The sequence below is a fragment of the Macaca fascicularis genome, chromosome 6, assembly GCF_037993035.2.
Source record: "Macaca fascicularis isolate 582-1 chromosome 6, T2T-MFA8v1.1".
NCBI classification, from domain to species: domain Eukaryota; kingdom Metazoa; phylum Chordata; class Mammalia; order Primates; family Cercopithecidae; genus Macaca; species Macaca fascicularis.
Genome location: NC_088380.1, coordinates 84,035,603 through 84,063,095, shown reverse-complemented (window position 1 = coordinate 84,063,095; position 27,493 = coordinate 84,035,603). Strand labels below are relative to the sequence as shown.

Here is a 27,493-nt window from a genome sequence, read left to right as displayed (position 1 = left end):
AATTCTCTTTCAAGTCTTCCTTTCCTGCAAAGCCACCTGTTATGGGTTGAATTGTGTCCCTCTAGAAAAGATATGTTGGAGCATATCTAATACAGGGCTGTATTAGTTCGTTTCACACTGCTGATAAAGACATACCTGAGACTGGGTTACTTATAAAGAAAAAGAGGTTTAATGGACTCACAGTTCCACGTGGCTGGGGAGGCTTCACAATCTTGGTGGAAGATGAAAGGCACGTCTTACATGGCAGCAGGCAAGAGAGAAAATGTGTGCAGGGGAACTCCCACGTATAAAACCATCAGATCTCATGAGATTTATTCACTATCATGAGAACAGCACAGGAAGGACTCACCCACCATGATTCAACAGCCTCCCAATGGGTTCCTCCCATGACATGTGGGAATTATGGGAGCTACAATTCAAGATGAAATTTGGGTGAGGACACAGCCAAATCATGTCAAGCCCTAACCCCTAGTATATCCGAATGTGGGTTATTATAGAGGTAAAAAAATTAAAATGAGGTCACTAGGATGGGCCCTCATCTGATATGACTGGTGTCCTTAAAAGGGAGATATGTGGGTACAAAGACAGACATGCATAGAGGGAAGATGATGTAAAGAGACACAGGGAGAAGATGGACATCCACAAGCCAAGGAGGGAGGCCTGGAGCAGACCCTTCACAGCCCTCAGAAGAAACCAGCCCTGCAGACATCTTGATTTCCTAGACCAGTTCTCCAGAACTGTAAGGACAGTAACTTTCTGTTGTTTCAGGCAGCCTTAGCAAACTGATACACCATTTGTGTACCTCTTCCCCCTTGCACTACTTCTTGTTCACCCAGCTGCTCAGTCTTGGGCTATACACAGATCACAAGCTTCCTGAGAGCAAGGACTAGGATTATATTCTCCTTCTCAATCCCACAGGCCCCGGCATGGTGCAGAAACTCAATGAAACCATGTTGATTTAAAGGACTTTCCCTCCCTTCCTCTGTTCCCCTTCTTCTCTTAGACTTTCTGGCACGGTTTGTGTAGGAGGCTGAGCCTAATAAATGTGGTCCTTGCTGGTGGGCCTAGGGTACGGCTGTGCATTCACTCAGCTCTTGGGTTCTTGTGACTTGGTCTTTCTTTCAACTTCCAATCTGATGCTGGGAACAATCTTGCTCAGCCGTAGCATGTATCACCGTGACCTTGAAAGGACATCACAGTGCAAACATGGAAATCCCCAAGAAGCTCTAGGGTTCAGGGGAGGGCATCCCAGGGAGGCCTCTCTGGGTGGTGAGGGGGTAGGGAAAGGGTCTTCTGGCTGCTCCCTCCGGGAAGCTGCCTTAAGGTCCCAGGGCTTGAGATATCACAGAAGCCTGGCTCTCCCTAGGGGTGGCAACCTTGGTCTCCCTGCAGACCCTTCTCAGAGCATGTTCCATTTGAACTTTGATGACGACAGCCTCTAAGCCTGGGGTGCCCGCCCCTGCTCTGTCCTCAGGCGCAGCCCTCACAGCTGCAGGTGTGCTAGGGATTGCTGACGGGGAGGGGAAGATACTGAGGGGCCCCAGAGGGACGGGCACTGTATGACTAGAAAGAAGAGGCACCCCCGGAGGAAGCGGGTGGGCTTCTGATGCAGGGAGGGGCCGTGAATTTGTACACAGTGGGGGGGCCTGTGCTAGGCTCTCAGAGGGTGCAGGAACTGGACAAAGTGTTCTGGGGCTCAGGGGAGGGAGTGATCACATCTAGCTGAAGGGGTGGAGAAGCCGCACAGGGGAGGGACATCTGAATTAGGCCCTGGAGAGTGACCAAAAACCCATAAGGAAGAGTGGAGGCTTCAGAGCTGCCCGCAGTCCTCCTTGCCTGGCACCTGAAGGTGTAGCCCATGGTGGGGAGACACTGCTGGCCGAAGAGACCCATTTCTTCCAACTCAGTTGCCAAGGATGGGCCTGTGATGGACCAAGTGCCAAGGGCATTTTAAAGAACAGAGCACATCAGGAGAGTGACAGGAAAACAGATTTGCAGTATTAACCCCACTTTGCCGTTCTCCAACTCCCTGTCCCCCTCCAACTTCCAAGCAGGTGACTTCCTGGCTCATTGCCTCAGCTGTGGAATGTGACAGACAGGAAGGCAGGACTGGACCTGGGACTCGAAAAGCCCAAAGCCACTCCAGAATGTACAGGACTCCAGATCTAGCCAAAATATTTGGCATATGGGAGGTTTGATGAGGTGGTGATTTCCTTGGTGGTGAGGGGAAGAAGGAAAGCAACGACAGTACAGAAATGGGGGTCCCTGGGAAACAGGGGGCAGATTGTCCTGTTTCCTGCAACCTAGAAAGAGCCCTGGGAGACCGCAGAGAGGTAATGGCTTGTGTGCGTGTTGAGGTAGATGGCATCTTGCCTTCTAGAGGTTCTCATCCCAGCATGGTTCAGAACAGAACCAGTTCCTTCCCAAGACAGCCACAGTAGGGGCAGCAAACCTTCAGCCTTAAAAGGACCATGACCTTGACAGGGCATCTGTCTAGTGACTGGGCTGAGAGGTGAGTGATGGTGGCTGCCCTGCACACCTCCAGGGATGTGCTCACACGGCGGCCTCTGCTGCAGGCAAAACTCTAAAGATACTCCCCCTTCTCCAGTTCCCCGTTTGGTCAATCAAACGCAAATTTAGGTTCTGCTGGGAAGGGGCTTTGCAGATGGAATTAAGGTTACTAATCAGCTGACCTTAAAATAGGGAGAAAACGCAGCACATCCAGGTGGGCCCAATGTAATCAAGCAGAAAAGGAAGGCGGAAGAGTCAGATACCGCAGAAGGCCGAGTGCATGATCTTCCAAGTGTGAGAAGGGTCTGCTGCCTCCTGGATGATGTGCAAGGAGCAAAGAAGGAACTCTAAGGAGCTAAGGGTGACCCTAGCTGCCACCTAGCAAGTTTACCCACAAAGAACTGAACTGGGCCAGCAACCTGAACGAGCTTAGAAGAGGATTCTTTCCTAGAGTCTCCATCTGTAAGCCCAGCACAGCCAACACCTGGTAAGACCCATGTTGCACTTCTACAGAAACTGTGAGAAATAGTTTGTGTTGTGTTAAGCCATTATATTTGTGGTAATTTGTTACAGCAGTGAGAGCAAACTATATAGTCTTTGAATAGTGGTCTGCAGTTGTGTAGGGCACAAAGTAAGTGACAATAGGCATCCTCCAGACACCCATGTGACAAAAGACAATAAAGACCCCATTTCCCAGAGCTCAGTGGGACTTTGACAACATCCTAGGTTCAGGGCATGGGTACATTCTAAATCAACAGAGATTATGTTTCTGCCACATTGGCAGGATAGGAATCAAAGTAGAATTAAACTCTGTGACAGAAAAACAGTTTGTTGGCCGGGCGTGGTGGCTCACGCCTGTAATCCCAACGCTTTGGGAGGCCGAGGCAGGTGGATCACTTGAGGTCGGGAGTTGGAGACAAGCCTGGCAACATGGTGAAACCCTGTCTCCACTACAAATACAAAAATTATCCTGGCGTGGTGGTGCACACCTGTAATCCCAGCTACACGGAAGGCTGAGGCACAAGAATTGCTTGAACCTGGGAGGGAGAGATTGCAGTGGAGATTGCGCCACTGCACTCCGGCCTGGGTGACAGAGCAAGACTGTCTCAAAAAAAAAAAAAAAGACAAAGAAAAATGGTTTGTTTTCTGCACACCTGAACTTGTGGCCTAAGATTGGGACCCACTTCAAGAGATCTTGCATTAAATGGAGCTGGAATTAAGGCCTCCTAAATGCTGAGAGCTTCTGTGTCCAGGTTAACTTTCAAAGGATAGGAGCAAGAGGGAGGAAGGCAGAACAGATAAATAGTTGCAGAGGCTCCCAGACAGGTCTTCACCCCAATACAGCCGGACCCACGGAACCTTCCACCAGCCCAGAGAGGCTTTGCCCTGCTGCTTACATGCAAGAGGAGCTCTGGGGCCTGACTGCTGCTGCGTGGGGGAAGAGCCAGCTGTCTGGGGGCTCTCAAAAGTACAGTCCTGCTTTCTCTGGCTTCCCACTGTTGGGACTCAGAAAACAGTACTCAAAAATGAAAGCCTCAGAAGTTAAACATTTTTCTCTGCATATCTGCCCTCCTGTCTCTCAGGCCCATTCTCCCCTAATCTAGCCATAGAAACTAGAATCCCTCTTCCCCATAGAAACCAGAACCTCTTTTCCCCAAAGCTGGACATAAATCCTAAAAATATTACTCTTATTTTCCCTCTGCCTTTCTGTGTAAAAACTGGCCATAAATAAATGATCCAACTTACCTCGTTTGACGAGGTCATAAGACTCCCATTCCGGAGAGGGTCCTGTCCCACACACAGAAGGAAGGGACGCTGTACAGAGAGGCCAAGAATCTACACAGGCCTCACTGAATCTCCCAGCTCAGTCTATTAACATTAGATCATACCCTTTTTTGTCCAATCGCATTTCTACATAGCTGTTCATACTTCGTTAATCCTAAGCATTAACACGGCCAATTTCCCCATTATCTTTGGGTTTTCGTTCTGACGTCTCCTGTGTATAAACGTTCAATAAATGTGTATGATTTTTCTCCAGTCAACCTGCTTTTGCACAACACATCTCACCAACAGGACTAACCTTCCTTAAAGGCATCCCCTTGGCTCCTTGCACCAGATAGGAAGGAGCAGGGGTTCCTGTGCTACAGCCAGAGCAAGCCTGTGGGCAGCCCCTAAGTGAGGTGTGTGACCTGAAGGAGGGCTGAGATCTAGTGGCTGCTCCCAGCACCCTGGTGACTTGGGAGGGCTGATGGACCTCCTAGGGGGACCAAGCATGCCAGGGACTCTGAGCCAGGCACTGGGCTGCATGCAGAAAGCTCGGGGTGTGTGACTTGATGGAAGTTCTCGTGGCCATTTGATGACCTACCTTAGATCCTCTTTGGGGTCCTGAATGCTGTGAGGCATCGGGGTCACTGGGGACACCAAAAAGCCTCCTGGGAGAGGTACATAAAGTCCTGTGGCATAAGGGGTGCGAGCTCCACGGTCAGGGTACTAGGTCCAAATCCTGGCTTTTCTCTTTATTAGCTGGGTGAAACTGGGCATGCTTCGTAACCTCTCTGGGCAGTAGTGTCCTGATTTATAATTGGGGTTGTTAAGATGATTTTCTTGTTTGCTTTGTTTTAAGACTTTAATGAGATAACTCATGAGAAACAATTGGCGTGTAGGATGTGCACATTCTCAGCTATGATAATGCACAACAGGCCTAGAAAGGGAGGTTTTGCATTTGATAGGATGCAAAAATCCTATTGAAACTGCTCTATGAGTAGTTAGAGAAGAAGGTGTGGTTACTAGGAGTCAACAGAGGTTCCTGTGCAGTGGACAGTGGTAGCTTTTGGCTGTATATCATCTAACCCTCATTTTCTAATAGCATCTATTACTTTTTATTTTGGGGGACCATACTCTTGGGTTGTAGGGGGAAAGTGCCCTTTCATTCTAGACCCAAATGGGTCAGATCCTCCCTTTCCTACCTAGCCATGGGTTGGGCACATGCCTTTGGCTTGGCCAGTTACACTCTTTGTCCTGGAGATTGTCTCTGTGTCTCTTAGTGGACTCCTATTAGGTAGATATTGGGTCTTCTGAATTGATCATCTTTTCTCCCATTTTCTATCTCTCTATTTATTTTTGTTCAATTTTCTGGATAGTTATCCTACTTTATCTTCCAGAGTTTCTGTTGAATTTACTACTTCTGTTGTTATAACTCCATCTCCAATAATTCTATCATGTTTTCCTTTTTCTTTTCTTTTCTTTTTTTTTTTTTTTTTGAGTCAGAGTCTCGCTCTGTCGCCCAGGCTGGAGTGCAGTGGCCTGATCTCAGCTCACTGCAAGCTCCGCCTCCCGGGTTTACGCCATTCTCCTGCCTCAGCCTCCGGAGTAGCTCGGACTACAGGCACCCGCCACCTCACCCGGCTAGTTTTTTGTATTTCTTAGTAGAGATGGGGTTTCACAGTGTTAGCCAGGATGGTCTCGATCTCCTGACCTCGTGATCCGCCCATCTCGGCCTCCCAAAGTGCTGGGATTACAGGCTTGAGCCACCGCGCCCAGCCTTTTTTTTTTTTTTTTTTTGAGACAGAGTCTTGCTCTGTTTCCCAGGCTAGAGTGCAGTGGTGTGATCTCAGCTCACTGCAACCTCCGCCTCCTGGGTTCAAGCAATTCTCCTGCCTCAGCCTCCCAGTAGCTGGGATTACAGGTGCGTGCCACCAGATCCAGCTAATTTTTGTATTTTTCATAGAGATGGGGTTTCACCATGTTTGCCAGGCTGGTCTTGAACTCCTGACATCAGGCGATCCGCCCCACTCAGCCTCCCAAGTGCTGGGATTACAAGTGTGAGCCACCATGCCAGGCCTTGTTTCATGTTTTCTGATTATCTCCCATCCTCTTCTGTTTCTCTTTCATGGATGCATATGTTTTCATATTTCATAGAGGATATTATTTATAGTGTTTTCTTTCATTTTGTTTTGAGGGATCCTCTGATCCCTTATAGTTTCCCTCTTTGTCCTCTGAGCTGCTTTTGTTCTGATTATTTGGTCTCTCACTTTTTAAAGTGAGGCACTAAAAAGTGAATGGAAATTTCCCTGGGCATTCCCACCCTATCACCCCACAATTGACAATCATCATCACGTTGATTTCTGCCCTCCACATTTTTTCCAGAATGTTATTTTAACGCTTTTCATTATTTTATATATTCCATTAAGCTAATGACCATATTTACTTGTAATTTCCCAATTGTTTTTTTGGACATTTTTTTTTTTTTCCTGGCTCTGAGAGAAAAGTTTGCTATAAATATCTTTCTACATGTGGCTTTTATTTCTACCTAAATTATTTTCTTGGAATAAATTCGAGGAGTAGAATTACCAGGTCAAAAGCTTATGGGTGTTTTCATCAGTCTTTCCTGTGTGTTGCCAAATTTCTAATGGTAGTGGATACAGGTGCCATAGCAGCAGCAACAGGAGTACAAACCTCCCAGCAGTCTTTTTTTTTTGAGACAGGGTCTTGCTCTGTTGCCCGGGCTGGAATGCAGTGGTGTGATCATGGCTCACTGCAGCCTCGACTTTCCAGGCTTAAGTCATCCTCCCACCTCAGTCTCCTGAGTAGCTGTGACTACAGGTGTGCACTACTGTGCCTGGCTAATTTTTTTTGCATTTTTTTTTTTAGAAATGGGGTTTCATCATGTTGCCCAGGCTGGTCTTGAACTCCTGAGTTCAGAGATCCACCTGCCTTGGCCTTGCAAAGTGCTGGGATGACAGGTGTCTGCCACTGCACCTGGCCAGCACTTGATTTTTGAGTCTTTTCTTTATAGTTTTTTGTTGTTATAAAGGTACAACATAACACCTTAACCTTATTCTTATTTGAATTTGTCTATCTTTGAGTATTGGTGTGGTTGAACATTCTTTCATCTAGAACTGGGAAAATTAGCTGGGCGCAGTGACTCATGCCTGTAATCCCAGCACTTTGGGAGGCTGAGATGGGTGGATTTCTTGAGGTCAGGAGTTCAAGACCAGCCTGGCCAACACAGCGAAACCCCATCTCTACTAAAAATCCAAAAATTAGCTAGAAGTAGTGGTGCATATCTGTAATCCCAGCTACTTGGGAGGCTAAGGCAGGAGAATTACTTGAACCCAGGAGGCAGAGATTGCAGTGAGCCAAGATTGCACCATTGCACTCTAGCCTGGGCGACAGAGGGAGACTCTATCTCAAAAAAATAAAAAAATAAAAAAAATAGGGAAAATCAAGCCTGGAGAAAGTCTGTTAGATATAAAAAAGTTCATAAGAGAATTTCCAAATAGAAATAAAAGCAACATTATTTTGTGTTAGCTGTGATTCTTAACCTGGGGTCCAAGGGCTAGGTGGGTTGACTCCCTGAAATAATATGCAGAGTTTTGTGACCATATGCACATTAGCATGGAGAGGGTCCTTGGCATTCATCACAATTTCACAAGGATCTGGACCTAAGAAGGCTCACTTATAAGATGGAAGATTTCTGCCCCAAGTAGAAAAAAGGCAACAGAGGAAAGCTCTCGAAGGCCACTTTCTGTTTGAAATCGCATCCCGCCACTTGCTAGCTCTGTGATCTTGAGCTAATTATTTACTTCTTTGTGCTGCAAGTTTCCTTGCCTGTCAGGTTAGGTGGAGGTAAAAACAATAGCATCTATTTCATAGGATTGTTGTGATTAAATGAGTTGACCCAGGTCGAGCACTTTTAATTTAATTTGTATTTTTAAAGGAGTTGCGTTCTTGTTCTGTGGCCCAGGCTGGAGCGCAGTGGCATGATCATAGCTCACTGCAGTCTTGAACTCCTGGGCTCAAGGAATCCTCTTGCCTCAGCCTTCCAAGTAGTTGGGACCACAGGTGCACACCACCACACCTGGCTAGTTAAATTACTTTTAATAGAGCCTGGCACATAGTCAATGTTTAATAAATGATGTTTACTGTTAAGAATTATTAATAACTGGAGCCTTCCAACAATAGCAGAGGTGACATCATACAGCAGTGAGTTCCCTGTCACTTGAGGTGTTCATGAAGAAGATAACAGCTGTCAGGCAGGCTCTTGAGGGGATCCCTGAGTTGGGAGGGAGGAGGAATCTGGCATTCTGAGTTTCTGTGAATTAAATTTTCCTGTTGGGCATGTGGCAAATGGTGAGACTAGCAGTTCTCAAGAAGCCAACAGGCCTCCAGCAGGAGTGACAGCTGCGCCTGCTAATATGGAAATGTACTTCTGAGCAGGCAGCCTGTTTCAAGAGCATGTTCCTGGCCCGTTCTCCTGAGGGTGCAGGAGAATAGTTTTTGTTTTTGTTTTTGTTTTTTTCTTTTGAGTCAGAGTCTTGCTCTGTTGCCCAGGCTGGAGTGCAATGGTGCGATCTCGGCTTACTGCAACCTCCGCCTCCCAGGTGCGATCTCGGCTTACCGTAACCTCTGCCTCCCAGGTTCAAGCGATTCTCCTGCCTCAGCCTCCTGAGTAGCTGGGATTACAGACGTGCACCACCATGCCTGGCTAATTTTTTAAATTGTTAGTAGAGACGGGATTTCACCGTGTTGGCGAAGCTGGTCTGGAACTCCTGACCTTGTGATCCGCCCACCTCAGCCTCCCAAAGTCCTGGGATTACAGGCATGAGCCACTGTGCTCGGCCTGAAGAATAGTTTGAAAAAACCAAGTGCAGTTTCTTCACCATTCTGTGCAGAGAGACTAGGAGTGGGGAAATCATTCTTGGTGCAAACAAGATAACAGAGCAGGGGTTGGGGGCAGGGTGTATGGCGCAGGGGCAGAGTATGAGCTCCCAGTAGCTTTGTTGACTAACATATTTACTGAGCACTTACCAAAGGCTGTGGGCTGGGTGTGATTGCGGGTGGTGAGTGGGGTTAAAAATACAAATTAGATCCAGTATCAGTGTCTCCTCATTTTTCTAGTTTTCATTGTCCTTACTGGATTTCTAGGCTATTCTTGGAAGGGCAGTAAAGCTCAGCTGAGTGGCTGAGTGATATGATTGTCTTTGGGTAGTGGGCTCAGAGAAGAGTTGGAAATTTCTTTTTTTAATTAAGATAGGGTGACTCAGCCTGTCACCCAGGCTGGAGTACAGTGGTGCCATCATGGCTAACTGTAGTCTTGAACTTCTAGGTTCAAGTGATCATCCCACCTCAGTCTCCCGAGTAGCTGGAACTACAGGTGTGCACCACCACACTCAGCTAAGTCGTTATTTTTGTAGAGATGCGGTCTCCCTATGTTAACCAGGCTGATCTCAAACTCCTGGCCTCAAGTGATCCACCTCGGCCTCCCAAAGTGCTGGGATTACAGGTGTGAGCCACTGCACCCCGCCAGAAATTTCTATATATACGTCTGTGTGCATGCTTTTGAGCACAGGGTATGCCTTCAAACTTAATATTCCCTAATTTTGGAGTAAGTAAAATCTGAGTGCTGAGGAAGGTTTGCCTCTAGTCAGCTCCCCCAGAAGCAGACCCTGAGATAAGGATGAGTGAACCCTCTTTATTTGGGAGGTGAAGCACCTCTAGACTGGGGAGGGAGGAGGGGGCCATTACCACTGAGGGCAGCTGGAGCCTAATCATGCGGGAACAATGCAGGGCACATTCCTCAGAGGGGCTGAGACTTTTCACACCCACTCCCTTCATCTCATTGGAGCCCCATTCCTTAGGTCTCCTAAATCCCCCGCACCTCTAACATAGGCAGAAAAAGCAGCTTCTGCACCAGAGGAAGCCCAGAAACAAAGAACTACAGGTGCTGGTGCTTTGACATCCGTGAATGACAAAGTGGAAAGAGAAATGGGCAGGCCACCAAAGCATCTGCCACAGTGTTTCCAGCAGGGATGAAACTCCCTCGGTGTGAGTGGGGCCGGGTGTGCATGGGGAAGAAAGATGGATTCCATCGAGCTCTTTCTCAAGCCTGGTCCTCTGTAAAAGGTTGTCGGTCTGTGTACTTCATAGAGGCAACTGGCCAAGAAGGCACGGGTGGGATGAAATCAGCCTGGGTTCCACCAGTAAGCACCATATGGGTTCGAGGCACTCGGAATAGACTTAGGTTTTAACACCAAGAAAAGAGGGAGGTGTGAAGTCTGATGGGTGAGAGGAAGGCGAAGAGGGGGGAAGCTGGGGCCTGAGAAAGCCGAGGTCATACCTGCCTTCCACTGTTGAGTCTCTGCTCATCAAAACCAGAAGTGGGATGGCCTCCCAGGAGACCTCTGAAATTTCATCATGTACATTCTATCAGCGCATTTTCTTTTTCTTCTTTCTTCTTTTTTTATTTTTTGAGACAGAGTCTTACTCTGTCACCCAGGCTAGAGTGCAGTAGCACCATCGTAGCTCACTGCAGCCTCAACCTCCAGGGCTTAAGCTATCCTCCCACCTCAGGCTCCCAAGTAGCTTGGACGACAAGCGCATACCACCACATCCAGCTAATTTTAGTATTTTTTGAAGAAATGGAGTTTTACCACGTTGCCCAGGCTGGTCTCAAACTCCTGAGCTCAAGCGATCCACCTGCCTCGACCTCCCAAAATGCTGGGGTTACAGGCGTGAGCTACGGCAATCTGGCACTGCTGTTTCTTTGCATCCTCTAGAGAGAAACCCCCTTTTGGACTTTACCCCTGACCTGGCCTACCCGAGGCAATTCTCATAGCAGGAAAATGAGAACCATGAGTCTGTAGCCCCAAAACCTGGGATCTGGCCTCAGTTTTGCTCCTAACTAGCCATGTAACCCTGACAAATCACAGAGGCGACTGGGCCTCAGTTTTTCCAACTGGAAAACGAAAAGGCCAAAATAAAAAGCTTCCTGATGACTCTTTAGATGTAAGATTTGGTGAGTCTGTGGTTCTGGATACATGACTTTATAAACACTTCCCCATCCTGAATTTCTTTTGCATTAAGGAGGATTAAATTTAGCTGGAAGTAACAGTAAAGCCCCAAGAACAGATGTAGATTTTTCATGTCCACAAAGTCCAGTGATAGAAATTTTATGGTAAGTTACTGGAATGTTACTCCACGGTGTCAGTTCTATCTTGTTCTCTGCGATGACACTTCTATTCCCAAGGCTTTCTCATCAACTCAGGACAGCCTCTGGAGTTTCAGCCATTATATACATATTCCAACCTAGGAGGAGGGAGAAGAGGATGAATAAGAAATACTAACCATCTGGCCGGGCACGGTGGCTCACGCCTATAATCCCAGCACTTTGGGAGGCCGAGGCAGGCGGATCATGAGGTCAAGAGACCGAGACCATCCTGGCCAACATGGTGAAATATAGCCAACATAGCCAGGTGTGGTGGTGCATGCCTATAATCCCAGCTACTCGGGAGGCTGAGGCAGGAGAATCACTTGAACCCGGGAGGCGGAGGTTGCAGTAAGCCAAGACTGCACCACTGCACCCCAGCCTGGCGACAGAGGGAGAATCCATCTTTAAAAAAAAAAAAAAAAAAAAAAAGTAGCCATCTTTAGAAGAAGATTCCCAGAAGCTACCATGAACTTTTTTGCTTATATCCCACTGATCAGAACTTAGATGGCCACAACTAACCTGGGAAGTGTAATCTTTTATTCTGGGCATCTGGGTTCCTGCAAAAATTTGGGGCACTATGACTATGAAAGAAGGGTAGAGGCCGGGCGCGGTGGCTCAAGCCTGTAATCCCAGCACTTTGGGAGGCTGAGACGGGCGGATCACGAGGTCAGGAGATCGAGACCATCCTGGCTAACACAGTGAAACCCCGTCTCTACTAAAAAAAATACAAAAAACTAGCCAGGCGAGGTGGCGGGCGCCTGTAGTCCCAGCTACTTGGGAGGCTGAGGCAGGAGAATGGTGTGAACCCGGGAGGTGGAGCTTGCAGTGAGCTGAGATCCGGCCACTGCACTCCAGCCTGGGTGACAGAGCGAGACTCCGTCTCAAAAAAAAAAAAAAAAAGAAAAAAAAGAAAGGGTAGAGCAGGTATTGGGGGTGACTGCCTCATCTTCAGTTTCTCCAGGTTTGAGACTCACCAAATAATCCACTTCAGGTAGACTCTGTCCCTTGTCATGTGTCCAGTCCCAGGGGTCTTCACTTTGAGTTCGGCTCCTCCAGCTCTGCAGGCATTTTGTGGTTATTGGCCTCAACTTTTAGGCCCCTGTTTCCCACTATTTTCTCATTTGTGATGCGTATGATGACCTAGCACCTCAATTATTCTTTGCACTTTGTAAGCCCAAGGCGTCCTTCAGTTGTTGGAGATAGGGGACTGATGTTTTGGGGTCCCCAACACCGCTACATTTAAGTGGTTGGCTAGAAAGTCTCATCGGAAGCTTTCTAGACAGGGGTGTTTAGAATGAGGCTCTCTTTGGACCCAGGTAAAAACTCTGAATTAAGTAAGTTTGAGTTCTTCCAATAAACAAATGCCCTCTAAATAGAGAGAGAGAATCTAGTGATTGGCTGAAGCATAACTCAGCATCTACTTATGCTCACAGTTATACTTTATTACAGTGAAAGGATACAAGGCAAAATCAGCAAAAAAAAAAAAAAAAAAAAAAAAAAAAAAGGTATATGGGGCCCAGTCCAGAAAAAACCAGGGGGCAAGCTACCAAGAGTCCTCTCCAGGTGGAAGTCACATAATATGTGCTTAATTTCCCCAGCAATGAGTTGTGACAAAGCATATGAAATGTTGGCCACAAGGGAAGCTCATTGGAAACGCAGCTCCCAGGGTTTTTATTAGGGTCTGGTCCCATAGGCACCTTCTCCCTACCACGTACCAAAATTCCACCTCCCAGAAAGAAAGCAGATGCTCGGCATAAACCACACTGTACAGTCAAGACACAGTGAACCACTCTTATCAGGTTCAGAAATCATAGGAACACTCTGGAAAGCCAAGTGTGCAGATACCAGCCAAGGCCCAACTTTGCAATTAGGCCTTTCTAACTAAGGATCACCAGCCATCTCGGGCCTGCTGTTAGCTCTTCTCTGCACACCCGATGAATGTGTGCTGTAGCTATAAAAGAATTTCAGATTTTGGAGCCAGAGTCAGTGATGCTTGGTTTGAATCTCTCTCCATCTATTGATAAGGTAGGTGTCCTCTACCTGAGACCTCAGCTCCTGTCGGCTGGCCCTCACTGCACCCCTATCCTCTCCAGGCAATGGTGACAACCCCTAACAGGTTGTCAGCCAGAATGCCCCCAGACTGAACCAAGGGTTGGGCTGCTTGTTCTCACAGCCCAGTAACGAGACGCAGATAAACCGGGAAAGAAGAGAGTTTATTTCTGTAACCGGGTACAGGGAGAAGGCCAGGAAAATATCACAGACCAACTCAAATTTACAAAGTTTTCCAGTGCTTATATACCTTTGAAGCTATGTGTCTATGTGTAAGTGTGCATTCATCAAAAGACACAGTGATTGATTCCCTCTAATCCATAACTAAGGTCTGAGTCCTGGAGACCTTCCTCCGGAGCCTCAGTAAGTTTACTTAATCTAGATGGGTCCAGATGCTGGAGGTGATTACCCTTATCTTGTCTCCTGCTGAATTACGGAGGTCTGGGGAGTTCTTTGCTGACCCCCAATAAAACGTGTTTAATCCTAAACGTGGGTACAAGGAATGTAAGAATTTCTTTGTTATTTTGTCATGCTTCCAGGCCCAGGAAAGGCCTAGGAAGACTCTTGGTGGGCTTTTGTTACATTCCAGCCTTTGTGTAAGGGCACTGGATCTTGCAGCCTTTAATATTGAATCTAAGCACTCAGGCAGTGCTGAAACAGTTGTCATGGAGGCCTGCCTGTTTAGCTGTTAGTGAGACCCGACCTTCCACAAGAGGGGTTGAGTCCCAACCTTCTCCATATCCCCTGCAGGCCGCACAGAGCGCCTGGGAAATCCCAAGTATGGAGTCTCATACTCGATCACTTACAGTGCCAGGTAGAAACTAACATATGTGGACACTGTGGTGCATGGAGAACACAGGCCCTTTTCAAGGTTTCTGTGCATGAATGCAGATAGAGGCCGGAGTTTTGACTTTTTAAAGAGAAGTTGGAAATCCAGGTTTTTGTGTAAAAACACTCAAATTTTAAATATTTGCTCAAGTTAGCAAATAGAAAACCCAACAACAACCACCGAAACACTATGTGGGTCAAAGAATTTTTGACTCAAGTAATTTAGGTCACGCAAACTGTCCTGGGCCAGGAAGCTGCCTGCCCCTGCCCCCTGGAAGGGTTCTCCCTGGCAGGGATGTTTAGGATGAGGCTCCCTTGAGACCTGCTAAAACCTCTCAGGATTAAGTCTGGGTTCTTACAGCAAACAAATATCCTCTAAATAGAGCGAGAGAATCTAGTGGTTGGCTTTGAGGTGCAGTTAATTTTTTTTTTTTTTTTTTTTTTTTTTGAGACAGAATCCCCCTCTGCTGCCCAGGCTGGAGCGCAGTGGCACAATCTTACTGCAACCTCTGCATCTGAGGTTCAAGTGATTCTCCTGTCTCAGCTTCCCACGTAGCAGAAACTACAGGTGTGTGCCACCACATGTGGCTAATTTTTGTACTTTTAGTAGAGATGGGTTTTGCCATGTCAGCCAGGCTGGTCTCAAACTCCTAACCTCAAGTGATCTGCCTGCCCCCACCTCCTAAAGTGCTGGGATTACAGGCGTGAGCCACTGCGCCCAGCCAGGTTCATTTACTTCTAAACTACACTATACTTTTGCAGTTACGATCAGTATTATTAATCGGATGACAAAGGCTTTCAGTCATACAGTGGCCTGGACTAAAATGGACTGGCTTTGTGTACTTTTAAAATCCCTCCCAGTACCTAGCACAGGGCCTGGTATATAGTAATTGCTCAGTGTGTGTCTGAAGAATGAGTGAATGATGAGTGGATCGATGAAGAATGGCTCTTTGCTTTGCTCATGGAGAAGACTCGATCCTGTGAATTTAGGCTGAGGGAATACCTAAAAGAAGCTGAGGCTTCAGTGTTCATTCAGAGACTAATTCGCAATAACTCAAATTTAGGTGGTGGTTTCCTTCCTATGTGGTGGTTGTTGCTTTTTGTTGAGATGTTTGTTTTGATAAATAAGAGTTCTTTTTTTAAAGACAGGATCTTGCTCTGTCACCCAGGCTGAAGTGCAGTGGTGCAATCATAGCTCACTGCAGCCCATCCACTCAGGCTCAAGTGATCCTCCCACCTCAGCCTCCCAAGTAGCTGGGACTACCGCGCACCCTACCATGCCTGACTAATTATTAAAACATTCTCAGTAGGATGGTCTCACTATGTTGCCCAGGCTGGTCTCAAATTCCTGAGCTGAAGGATCATCCTGCCTCAGCTTCCCAAAGTGCTGAGTTTTCAGGGGTGAGACACCACTCCTGGCCAATAAAAGTGTTCTTAAGCCCTGAACTATTAGCATATAGCATAGTGCTAGGAGCAGAGTTTAAAAAATTGTAGTTGTTGTTATTCTTTTTTTTTTTTTTTTTTTGAGACAGATACTTGCTCTATCACCCAGGCTGGAGTGCAGTGGCGTGGTCTCAGCTCACTGCAACCTTCGCCCCCACAAGTTCACGCCATTCTCCTGCCTCAGCCTCCCGAGTAGCTGGGACTACAGGCGCCCGCCACCACGCCCGGCTAGTTTTTGTATTTTTAGTAGGGATGGGGTTTCACCATGTTGGCCAGGATGATCTCGGTCTCCGGACCTCATGATCCACCCGCCTCGGCCTCCCAAACTGCTGGGATAACAGGTGTTTGTTATCCTACTTTTAATGAAATTTAGTCATCTTTTAGCGAAAAAAGTGGCTGGTTTAGGGGTTATTTTTAGAGGATTGCTGCCCCCTAGTGGATGATATGAAAGAGACAAGGGTTTGAGGCCTCTTGGCCTCTCCAATTCCACAAATTTGTACTTTACTGAGGGGTGGAGGGTGAGATAAACATGGCACGGTCCTCATCCTCCAGGAACCTATAGAAAGCCTATAGAAAGGGCTACTGGGACTTTGGAGATGTTAGTTCTCAAGCCCTGATCCTCAGAATTCTGGTAGGAGGGGTAGGAGTGGGATGGAATTGTTGTGAGGAAAACTCCTTAAAAATATGCTAATGGAGAAAATTTTCCATTCAAATCTTCCTTCCATAAATTTTCTTAGACATTAGATATCTGCTACTGTTTACTCTAGTAGGTGCTACAAAATAAATAACTAATGAACACCTATTTAGTAAATACCCCTAATGCGGCAGCACATACTCACACTTAGTTGGATGCTTGTGAACATATATGTTCACAGCAGTGAAATTCTATTGTGCTTTGCAGTGTGTAAATTTAATGTTACTCAACAAGTTAAACTTAACGAAAGGGAGATTTGTGCTGAATCACAGCTTGGATAATGGATAAAGGCAAACCTTCCCGCCAGCCCCAGTGTATCCTAAGCTGTGACTTCCTAGGTGGTCTCCTCCGGGCCAGCATGGGAACTGCGCTCAGCCACCCGTCTGCCTGGGGCCCTCAGCTCATGGGCTATTTGTGGAATTTCTAGGGTGAGTGATCTGGCCTGGTTTAAACACAGGCATCTTTTACTTTTAGGAACAAATCTAAACAGTAGGAGGCCAGGTGTGGTGGTTCATGCCTGTAATCCCAGCACTTTGGGAGGCTGAGGTGGGAGGATTGCTTGAGCCCAGGAGTGTGAGACCAGCCTGGGCAACATAGTGAGACCTCATTTCTAAAAAATAATTTTTCTGAATTAGCTATTGAAGTTGTTCACAATATGTTGTGGTAGCACTTTGAGATATTGACCCATTTCCTTTTCATATTTCCCTTTGCACATGTCCTCCCATTCAGGCAGAGTGGACTCTGGGCCCACTATATCAGTGAGGCTGTGGTGGTGTGAGTCAGAGCCAGCTTGCAAACTGTTCTAGTTTTTGTGTACCCTAGAGCTAAGCCCATAGTTGAATTCTAGGGTTTTTGGGAGTGTCTTAGTCCATTTTGTGTTGGTATAACAGAATATGACAGACTGGGTGACTTACAAAGAAAGAAAATTTATTTTACACGGGAGGTTGGGAAGTCTGAGATGGATCAAGGTGCCGGTATCTGGCAAAGACCTTTGTACTGTGTCCTCCCCTGGTGGGAGATGGAGGGGCAGAGAGCATAAGAGAGCAAAAAATGCAACTCACAGCCTCAAGCACTTTTATAACTGACATTAATCCATTCACAAGGGCTCTGCCCTCATGAATTAAACACCTCCCATTAGGCCTTATTTTTCAAAAGTGTTGTATTAGGGATTAAGTTTCCAACACATGAGCTTCAGGGGTCACATTCAAGTCATAGCAGGGCGCAAGTGAAGGAACCCTGGGAATGGAGAAGATTTCTTGGCCAAAAGCAAGAGGGAGAATGAAGCTTCCCTCCTCATATTTGAGAAGGATTCTCCCATACTGAGAGGGAAAGAAGGGAGGCCTGTGGGGGCTTTCTGCAGTCCATAGGTGAGGGCCAGTAAAGGAATGGCTGCAAAGGTTCACACAGATTTGAGGTCCCCAGTGTGGTCTGTTAACTCTAACAGAGTTTGGGGGGTGGGTGCTGACGATGGTCACGTTGGAAGGAATCTGTGTGGATAGATGTCCTCCTCCCCAAACACCTTGGTACTGAGAGACATCCTAGAGTCTTGATTCTGGAAAAAGAATGGGAACCCCAAGAAAGACTAAGGTTATGTTTCTCTTGAGTTCGGCACAATAAGTTCTCAGAAGAAAAACAAGGTGAAATTTGGGAAAGAAAGTTGTTTTTTCTCTAGGACCTGAGTTGAAGGCGTGATGCATGTCCACTCCATAGCTGAGAAAGTAGACAATGTGAGGAAAATACTTTTCACTCTTTCATGATGAGCCAAGGAAATAAGCTAAAGTTACTTTTCAATCAGGTGGCGCAGCCAGAATAGGAGAGCTTTCATTGTGGAGGCCTCATTCACCCCAGCCCTCCAGATAAGCAGACATGTTTAGGCACCCTTAAAATTTTTAATGTAGCAGGGAGAAGAGAGAGGTGCTCCTTGCCGCATTGCCACACCAGGGCTCCAAGTTGGGGCTAGTGCATTCTTCAGGCCATGTGTCCTGGCAAATGAGGGGTTTGAGAGCTGACAGCAGGAGAGCTCAGGCCCCCAGCGATGCTGCAGCCAGCTGCTTGGTGATGCCCTGGAGCCGGGGAGAGCTCAATCAAGGTCCTTTATCCCTCTGTGCGGTGACAGTCCCCGGTGTAGAAAAGGGCAGTGCTCTGGAATGATTGTTAGCCCCTTATTTGGAATTGAGGACGCATTTCCCCAGATCTTCACCCCTTAATAAAAAAAAAATCAGTGCTGACTGTCACTGTGTTGGCTTTTATTGATTTTGTTATTTGCTTATAAGAGTAGCTTTTGTACACAGAAAACACAATTTATGGTGACTGGTTTTTAAAATTAATGTTTGATTAAAGTTACAAATTGCAAAACCTTAAGTATAGAAGTTCAACTTAAAAATCTTATTACTCTACTATATTCTATAAATATACAAATCTATTACTTTATAGCAAAATTTATAATTACTTGTAAGCTTTTGATTAATGTCTAGTGCCATTTGTAAACTTAATTAAATTTCTTTAAATGCCCTAAATTCCATTTATAAATTTAATATATTTATAACACAATATACTATGCTAATTTGTAACACATTATAAACAATAAATTTAAATTGCATTTATAAAGTTTATTATTTTTATGTCACTTGTGTGACAAAACCTGCCTATGCACTTAAATAACTCTTGTAAATTAAAAAAAATTTATATAGTGGATTATAAATTATTTGAACCACCTCAATATCATTTATGTATTCAACCAAATTCTCCCTACCTTCTGATTTAAAATCACAAGTCTGAAATCAAATACTCAACTACAGACAATCTCCAACTTATAATGGTTTGACTTAAGATATTTTTGACTTTATGATGGACTTATCAAGATATTAAATGCATTTTCACTTATGATATTTCTGACTTGCCGTGGGTTTATCCAAGGATGTAACTACGTGGTAAGTCAAGGAGCATCTGTATGCATTTTAAACTAGAATCCCATGTTGAATTTATTGCATTCTCTATGCCAAATTCTCTTAGATATTTCCTGTACTTCGCCACATATTCAAACATAATTCCCAAGCACCACACAAAAATATTAGGATGATGGGTCCAATTGACTTCAGCATCTCTGTACTTAGTTCTACAATTGTAGAATTATTTCTCAGGAATAAAAGACCCTTCTCCACTAAGGAAACTCTACTGCCTCCGGAAATTTGGGGTGCATGTCAGTTGGCTGAGGTTGTTTGTTAACCAGTGATTTGGGTGAGGTGGTAAAATGTGGAGCTTGCAGGAGGCTTTCCTTAGGCCCGAAGGAAAGGTTGTCTTTTACAGAAAACACAATTTATGGTGACTTTGGTTTTAAAATTAATATTCTATTAAAGTTACAAATTACAAAACCTTAAGTTAAAAAACTCAACTTAAAAATCGTATTACTTTACTATATTCTATAAATATGCAAATCTACTTATTACTGTACAGCAAAATATATAATCACTTTTAGGCCTTTGATTAATGTTTAGTCCCATTTGCAAACTTAGTTAATTAAATTTCCTTAAACACTCTAAATCCCATTTATAAACATAATATATTAATTTATGACATAATATACTATGCTAATTTGTAACATTAAAAATATATTTAAATTTCATTTATGAATTTTTTTTGTCATTTGATGAAAACTACCTATGTGCTTATATAATTTGTAAATTTAAAAAATTTATATAATGGATGAGAAATTATCTTAATCACCTCAATATTTGCATATTTAACCACATTCTCCTACCTTCTGACTTAAAAATCACAAGTCTAAAATCAAATACTCTCTTTGGGAGGCCAAGGCAGGAGGATCATTTGTGCCCAGGAGTTTGAGACCAGCCTGGGCAACACAGTAAGACCCCATCTTTACAGAAAAAATACAAAAAATTAGGTGGGTATGGTGGCACGTGCCTGTAGTCTTAGCTTCTCGGAAGGCTGAGGTGGGAGGACTAGTTGAGCCCAGGAGGTTGAGGCTGCAGTGAGCCAAGACTGCACCACTGCACTGCAGCCTGAGCAACAGTGAGATCCTGTCTCAATAATAATAATAATAATGATGACGATAAACCAGATATTCAGCTATAAACAACTCCCAACTAATGATGGTTTGACTTACAATTTTTATCAAAACATAACCCTATTTAAATTGAGGAGTATCTGGACTTAATGATGGATGACTTAAACTTTTGACTTGGCTTTATTGGAGTACTAAATGCACTTTGGACTTAAGATATGTTCAACTTATGGATTTATTAGGACACAACCCTAAAAAACCCTAAAAAACCATTTAAAATGCATCTGTCTGCATTTTAAACTGGAATCACAAGTTCAATTTATTGCATTCTCTAATTATGCCAAATTAGATATTTCAAGTGTGTTGCCACATACTCAAACATAATTCCCCAACACCACACAAAAATATTGGGATGATGGGTCCAATTGACTTCAGCATCTCTGTACTTAATTCTAAAGTGCTAGAATTATTTCTCTGGAATAAAACACCCTCACCCACTGTGGAAACTATACTGCCCCAGGGAATTTGGGGTGAGTGTCTGTCACCTGAGGTTGCCTATGACCAAATTGGGTGGGGCTGTAAGATGCGGAGCTGTGGACACTGCAGGGGGTTTCTTCATGCCACTGAAAGGTTGAGCCACCCTTTACAGTCCCGATGTTACTGGGGACCCCAGGCGTGTATCCCAAGCAGGGGTACCCCACCTCTCACCCCTAGATTCATGCTGTACATTATCTATTTTTCCCACAGCCTCGCTTCTGGACCAGATTCTTTTTTGCTGCTTGAGTCTGTTACCAGTTGTCTTCTAGCCTAGGCCATAAAAAATGCCTATAAATATTTCAGTAGAAGGTGGCTGGATTCGATATCCTCCGCATTCCCTTTAACTCTATAGCCTGTCTCCAAAATTAACCTAAGGATAATCACCATAATACTTCTGGAGCCTAGGACTAACAACCTGGATGGGGAGAAGGAAGAGCTTTTTTTTTTTTTTTTTTCCTTTTTCTTGGGTGTAGGCAAAAAGGGCTGCACCTCCCTTTGTGCACCTGCTCCCATGCCCCCAGGCCTCCTCTGGCTGCCCCTAGTGTCCTCATCCTGCCCCCAGAGATCTCCCACACTTCCCATGGGATTCTACTCATCCATGGTCTTTTCCCCACAGTGACAATGCCTCTTTTCTTTCCCAGTCACGCCTCCCATTCCCCTAGTACTTAAAAAAAAAGAGAGAGAGAGAGAGAGAGAGAGAGAGACAGAGACAGGATCTTGCTATGTTGCCCATGCTGGACTTGAACTCCTGGGCTCAAGTGATCCTCCTCATTCAGCCTCCCAGGTAGCTAGGACCACAGGCGTGCACCACCATGCCCAACTCCTCAGTCTTCTCGATCTCCATGAGAAGTCAGGAGGTGAATGGGCATTGGAATGAATTCATACTAGTTGGTGAGAGACTGATGGCCACTCAGTCCTAGAGGTGTAAGATTCAAATGAGGCTCTTACTAACCTAATGGAACTGTAATAGGAATTTGAGTCATTGTGCTAAGGTTGAGTATAACAAGTATTCAAGAAGCCCAGGGAGTTACTGGGGGGAGAGGGGGAGAGCATACCACACCTGCTAACTCACCCTCTGAGTCTCCAATTGGCTAGTTTCTCTCGAGTGCTTCCTGATTTTTACTTTTTTTTTTTTTTTTCCTTCAGACAGGTCTTGTTCTGTCACCCAGGCTGGAGTGCAGTGGCATGATCTCAGCTCACTGCAACCTCTGCCTCCTGGGTTCAAGAGACTCTTGTGCCTCAGCCCCCTGAGGAGCTGGGATTACAGGCATAAGGCACTGCACCTGGCCTAATTTTTGTATTTTTAGTAGAGACGGGGTTTTACTATGTTGGCCAGGCTGGTCCCAAACTCCTGACCTCAAGTGATCCTCCCGCCTAGGCCTCCCAAAGTGGTGGGATTACAGGTGTGAGCCACAGCACCCCGTCCATTTTTACTTTTCTTACTTCATTTCTTATGCAAGGTATTTTCTGAAAGCCTCACGTTTTCTATATCAGCTTCAAAAAAAATAAGGAGGGCCAACTAGGAATAGGACAAGGTAGAATAATCACTTGTGTGCTGATAAATGTTTAACCACCAGTTCTCTGGAGCCCTGATTTGTAGTGTTTGCCAGTTTCTGTGTAAATACTCCCACCATGGCCAATTTGAAACTACCAACAGTTTAACTGGCTCACAATATTCCTAAAACTTGAATAATTGGCTCTTATGAGCTGGTAGGAGCTGGCTTCAGCACACTGCTGGATCTACATGCATCTTTGTTTCTTGTTTTGCATAAAAAGTTTTGTCTTCCCAAAAATGAAATAAGCTCCCTAAGGGATGGAATTATGTTCTAGATCTCCTGTGGGCCCATGGTTTCTAAAACAATTGTAGAGACAAAAGATTTAACCAAGAGTCTGTTTCCTGTGGACATACTGTGTTCTTGGGGCTTGCACAGCTGACAGCAGGGAGGCTGCCCCAGGGGTGGGCATGGCGTGGGTTGCCTCCTCCTTCCACCAGCCTCAGGGAGAATATAGGAGCCATAGGACACTCACTCTTGTTGCCCAGGCTGGAGTACAGTGGTACCATCTCAGCTCACTGCCTCCCGGGCTCAAGCGATTCTCCCACCTCAGCCTCCCAAATAGCTGGGACTACAGGCAAGTGGCACCACAACCGGCTAATTTTTGTATTTTTAGTAGAGACAGGTTTCGCCATGTTGGCCAGGCTGGTCTTGAACTCATGGCCTCAGGTGATCTGCCTGCCTTGACCTCCCAAAGTGCTAGAGACCACAGGCAAGCACCACCACACGCGGCCCCATTGGAGTTTTTGATGTAGGAGATCAGATGTCCTGGATTACAAGGCAACACACATCTCCAGTCTGTACACGAGAGGAGGATGTCCAGAAATCCTCCAGATCTCATGCATGCACCGTTGTATTTTCTCACTCTTAGCCATGGTAAAGCTGTGGTGTTTTTTCTTCATAAATGATTTAATATATCTCTACGAATTCTGGGATAAGAAAATTTATAACCACACAGCAAATTCTTTGAAACTAAATTTCTAGAGAATGTATACAAATTTGCTTGTATCTTTGACTTACAACTGAGATACAAGAAAGGCTAGTGTACAAATTAGGCAAGTTTCTGCCCTGTACCTCCAGCTACTGGTACCATAAATAGAGGATATGTTGTGACTTTTTGAGTTGAGGAGGGCTTTTATGATCATATACACTCTACTGTCCTTTCACTTAAGAGGCATTCATTCATTCATTCTTCGTTTATTCAGCAAACATTTATTGACTATATACTACATTCCAGGTACCGTGGGGATATTGATTGTAATGACATGCTCCTTTATTGTCAATATGCTTACAATCCACTAGGGGGAGCCAAATATATAAATAAGCTTAAGAATGACGTTGAAGGGGCCAGAATGGAAGTCTAGAAGGTGTGGGATGGGTGGAGAGCATCAGAAAGAATTGGGCAAATCTGTCCCAGGACTAGGTCAGAAAAACACCTTCCTAGGGAAGGTGCCCCCCGAACATGTGTTTCTCGAGACCCCTAAGCCAAAATAAGGAAGCTGCCGAGGTGAGCATGGAACGGTTAGGCGTTTTGTATGGAACAAACTGGGGGGACCCCAGATGAGACCTCTGGCCTGGACCTTGTGATTCACGCACAGGCTCATCTTACCGGCTACCGGGTCTGAGAAGAAACCACCACCCTGCAAGTTAACGGGGATCCCTCACACGAGAGCAATGTCTGAGCAACACGGTTTTTAAAAATGATCTCCTTTATTGCCACATTCATATAAAACATTTTGATTTATTTGGGTTGGTAAAAGAAAGCCACAGTGTATATAAAGAAAATTAAAGGAAGTTAAAAAATATATGGTTTTAGTGTTCGGAAAAGCAGTTACGGATTGCTCTCTTGGTTCAATTATCCAAGCGGTCGAAATTCTGGGTTTGAAACTCTTGGAAGTCCTCAGGGATGGTGTCTGCAATAGGAATGCGCACAGGGAGGTTAGCGAGGTTCCTTCCACCCGGACCCCCGCCCGCGGCGCAGGCGTCCCGTAGGGGGCGCTGTTAGCCCGCCCAGGAGGCCCCGCAGGCCCTCGCCGCCATCTTCTCCTGCAGGCTGCTTTGCAAACCGTTGGCTTAAAGCCCGGGAGTGCTCCTTCCCGGCCCTACAGAAAATCAGCAGGCAGAGTGGGTTTTGCATCTATGGTTATGTTTTAACTACATGAAAAAATAAAGGCTTCCTGTAAATTAAATCTGACTGGATTTCTCACTGAATCCCAAACCCTAAACCATGCAGTCAAATTCTGTGGGTCTTAATTTCCACATGCATAAAATAGGATAAATGCGATCTGCTTTTTACTTCTGGTACACAGGGACTATCAGGTTTTAATGACTACGTGGTATGAGCGTTGGGCTTTTGGGGGGAAGTGCGGTATAAAAATAAGGTGGCAGTATTTGACTAATTCTAGTAACAATATTGAATAGTAATGAGAATGCACGTTACCATTGCAGCGATACTTGAGGTTGGACCAGATGATGTTTTCTTGAGAGAAGCAGAAAACGCCAAGTCGGCCTCCACGCATTGTGGTGTCTATGGTGACTCCAGAGTCAGCCACCAACTCGGAGCCTTCATAAAATCGTACCCTGTGGACAACACAGCCGGAGGGGTCTCCATGAAATCCAACCCGGGTAAAGTGCTCACTGTGAGGCCCAGGGGCCCCGCTTCTTATACACACCTGTGTCTTTACTCTGTTTTAGGCTCCATTTCTCGCTGACCTGGATTATGCTGTAGCTGTTCCCCCTTACTTACTAGACTGGAAGTCCCTGAGGGCAGGGACCGTTTGTGTGTCCCTGTGTGTGTGTGTATGTCTGGGGGGGTGTTTCTTCCCAACTTCTGTCTCTCACAAGGCTTAACATGATGTTGGGCACACTATCAAACTTGAGTTAAAAATCAAACCAAACCTGATGTCATGAGTGAGAAAGTTTTGTGTCTTCATTGTCATGTGAGTCGCCTTGTCTATATACCATGCTTAAAGACTTCTGCTTTTCCTTTGGTCTGATTTCTCTCTTTTGGTGGAATCTCAGAGCTTTGATTCTCCACAGGATTCAGCTCTCCCTAAGTAGAGTTGGAGGAATCTGTGTGGACACTTTGGGTTGTCACAGGGGCACTGAGTGATGGCAGCCAGGGATGCTGGATGGCGTGCAATGCCCTAGAGAGAACAATCAAAACCTGTCCTACATTCCCTACACTTCTGGAGTGTTCCTCAGACACCAGGGTAGGTAAAGAGCAACTATCAGGGCCTAGAACCTGACTTCCTTTCACTTGTGAACATCAAATATATTTTGCACACATTTTAATGTAAACTGTATTTTCCAGGGTAAATTGAGAAAACTACTGAGTACTTTGTTTGAAAATTAACATTCTAAAATGTTCACCATTTGAGAAATTGACATTGCTGTCATCAACACCAGTGTAACATTTAAGTCACTGACACAACAGTCTGTGTTAGAGTGTCACCTGCATAGTGATTCTAGGTATGGGTGCAAGTGTCTATTTCATTTTGTCTTCTGGTGTGGCTGTGCTCAAGTATTTAAATTATCTTGTTATAAGTTTTTCTTATTTCGCTATTATATTGTTAGGGCTCAGACTGATTTTCTAGATTATATGTGTAGGTAGGTTGTAATTTCTATGATTCCATTTTGGGATGGAAAAGGGGGCATTTCAAAATATTATAAAAAAGGGGCATTGAGCTTAATAGGGCTGAGAACATGATCATCTTACTGTGAGACAAAAAGAGTACATTTGACATAATGTCACAAAGAGAAACAAAACATGGATTTGCCCTCATGACTTTCTTTTTTCCACGAGGCTGTTTTCCTGCCCTGAGGAGGAGAATGCACTCAGTACTGCTTCCTCAATATACTACATAGGCTAGGATGGGTGTTGAGCTGCAAGTTCAAATGAAGAACACTATCTACATTTCAAAGATACAGCCCTAAGCCTCCTAACTCCCGAGAGAGAATACTAAAAAAAAAAAAAAAAAAAAAAAAAAAAAAGTCCTATAAAGAAACAAGACAGACTACTTTGGCTTACATGACGATTACTTCGTGCCATGTGTAGTAGATGCCAGACTTTGTGCTAGGCACTGGGGAGACCAAGATAAAATAAGATACAGCCAGGCACGGTGGCCCACGCCTGTAATCCCAGCACTTTGGGAGGCCGAGGTGTGCGGATCACAATGGCCAACATGATGAAACCCCATCTCTATTAAAAATACAAAAATTAGCTGGGTATGGTGGCACATGCCTATAATCCCAGCTACTTGGGAGGCTGAGGCAGGAGAATCACTTGAACCAGGAAGGCAGAGGTTGCAGTGAGCCTAGATCACACCACAGCACTCCCATCTGGCAACAGAGTGAGATTCTGTCTCAAAAAAAAAAAAAAGATACCAGTGCTGCTCTCATGCAGTTTGTGATCCAGTAGGGAAGACAGACTGTAAGGGGCATAGTGCAGTCAGGGTGAAACGTGCACTAGTAAGTGATTACACAGGGCCCAGAGGTGCCACAGGGGAGGGTGTGGAGAAGAGACCCTGCCACACCTCTTACCTCATACCGATTGGCATGTCTACCCTCAGGTTTCTCTTCAGAGCATGGCAGGAGGGCACAGCCATCCAAATGCACCAACCCCACAACGCTGGGTCCTCCCCTCAACTCTGTTCCTTCTCTCCCCATCTTGGCCCTTCTGTCCTGTCCGGGTGGTCTGTCTGAGTCTGAGTGCCTTCTCCCCCACTTCTTTTCTAGGTTCCCCACCCTGCAGTCACAAAAGTCCTGGCATGTCCTTGGGGACTATCCTAGGTCAGAACTGCTCAGGGAAGTGAAGGCTCTGGGATGCAGAACAGAGGGTGCTTTGCTTCTAGGGCAAGGTAAGGAGA

General features: G+C 45.5%; 1 protein-coding gene and 1 long non-coding RNA gene across 2 annotated transcripts in view; one reads left to right on the top strand and one right to left on the bottom strand.

The window, feature by feature from the left end:
* Window positions 1–24,316: 24,316 nt before the first annotated feature.
* The window catches only part of THBS4 (thrombospondin 4), a 46,614-nt gene continuing 43,437 nt past the window's right edge, over window positions 24,317–27,493 (bottom strand). The window contains exons 21-22 of the mRNA XM_005557265.4: window positions 25,066–25,205; window positions 24,317–24,538 (exon numbers count right to left, since the gene is read on the bottom strand). Coding sequence (XP_005557322.1) covers window positions 24,477–24,538; window positions 25,066–25,205 — 202 coding nt within the window. The 3' untranslated portion in view covers window positions 24,317–24,476. The remainder of the gene's footprint in view (window positions 24,539–25,065; window positions 25,206–27,493) is intronic.
* LOC135971318 (uncharacterized) lies at window positions 25,074–27,485 on the top strand. The gene is made up of 3 exons (XR_010587422.2): window positions 25,074–25,250; window positions 25,665–25,837; window positions 27,363–27,485. It is a non-coding gene; the product is annotated as an uncharacterized lncRNA (long non-coding RNA).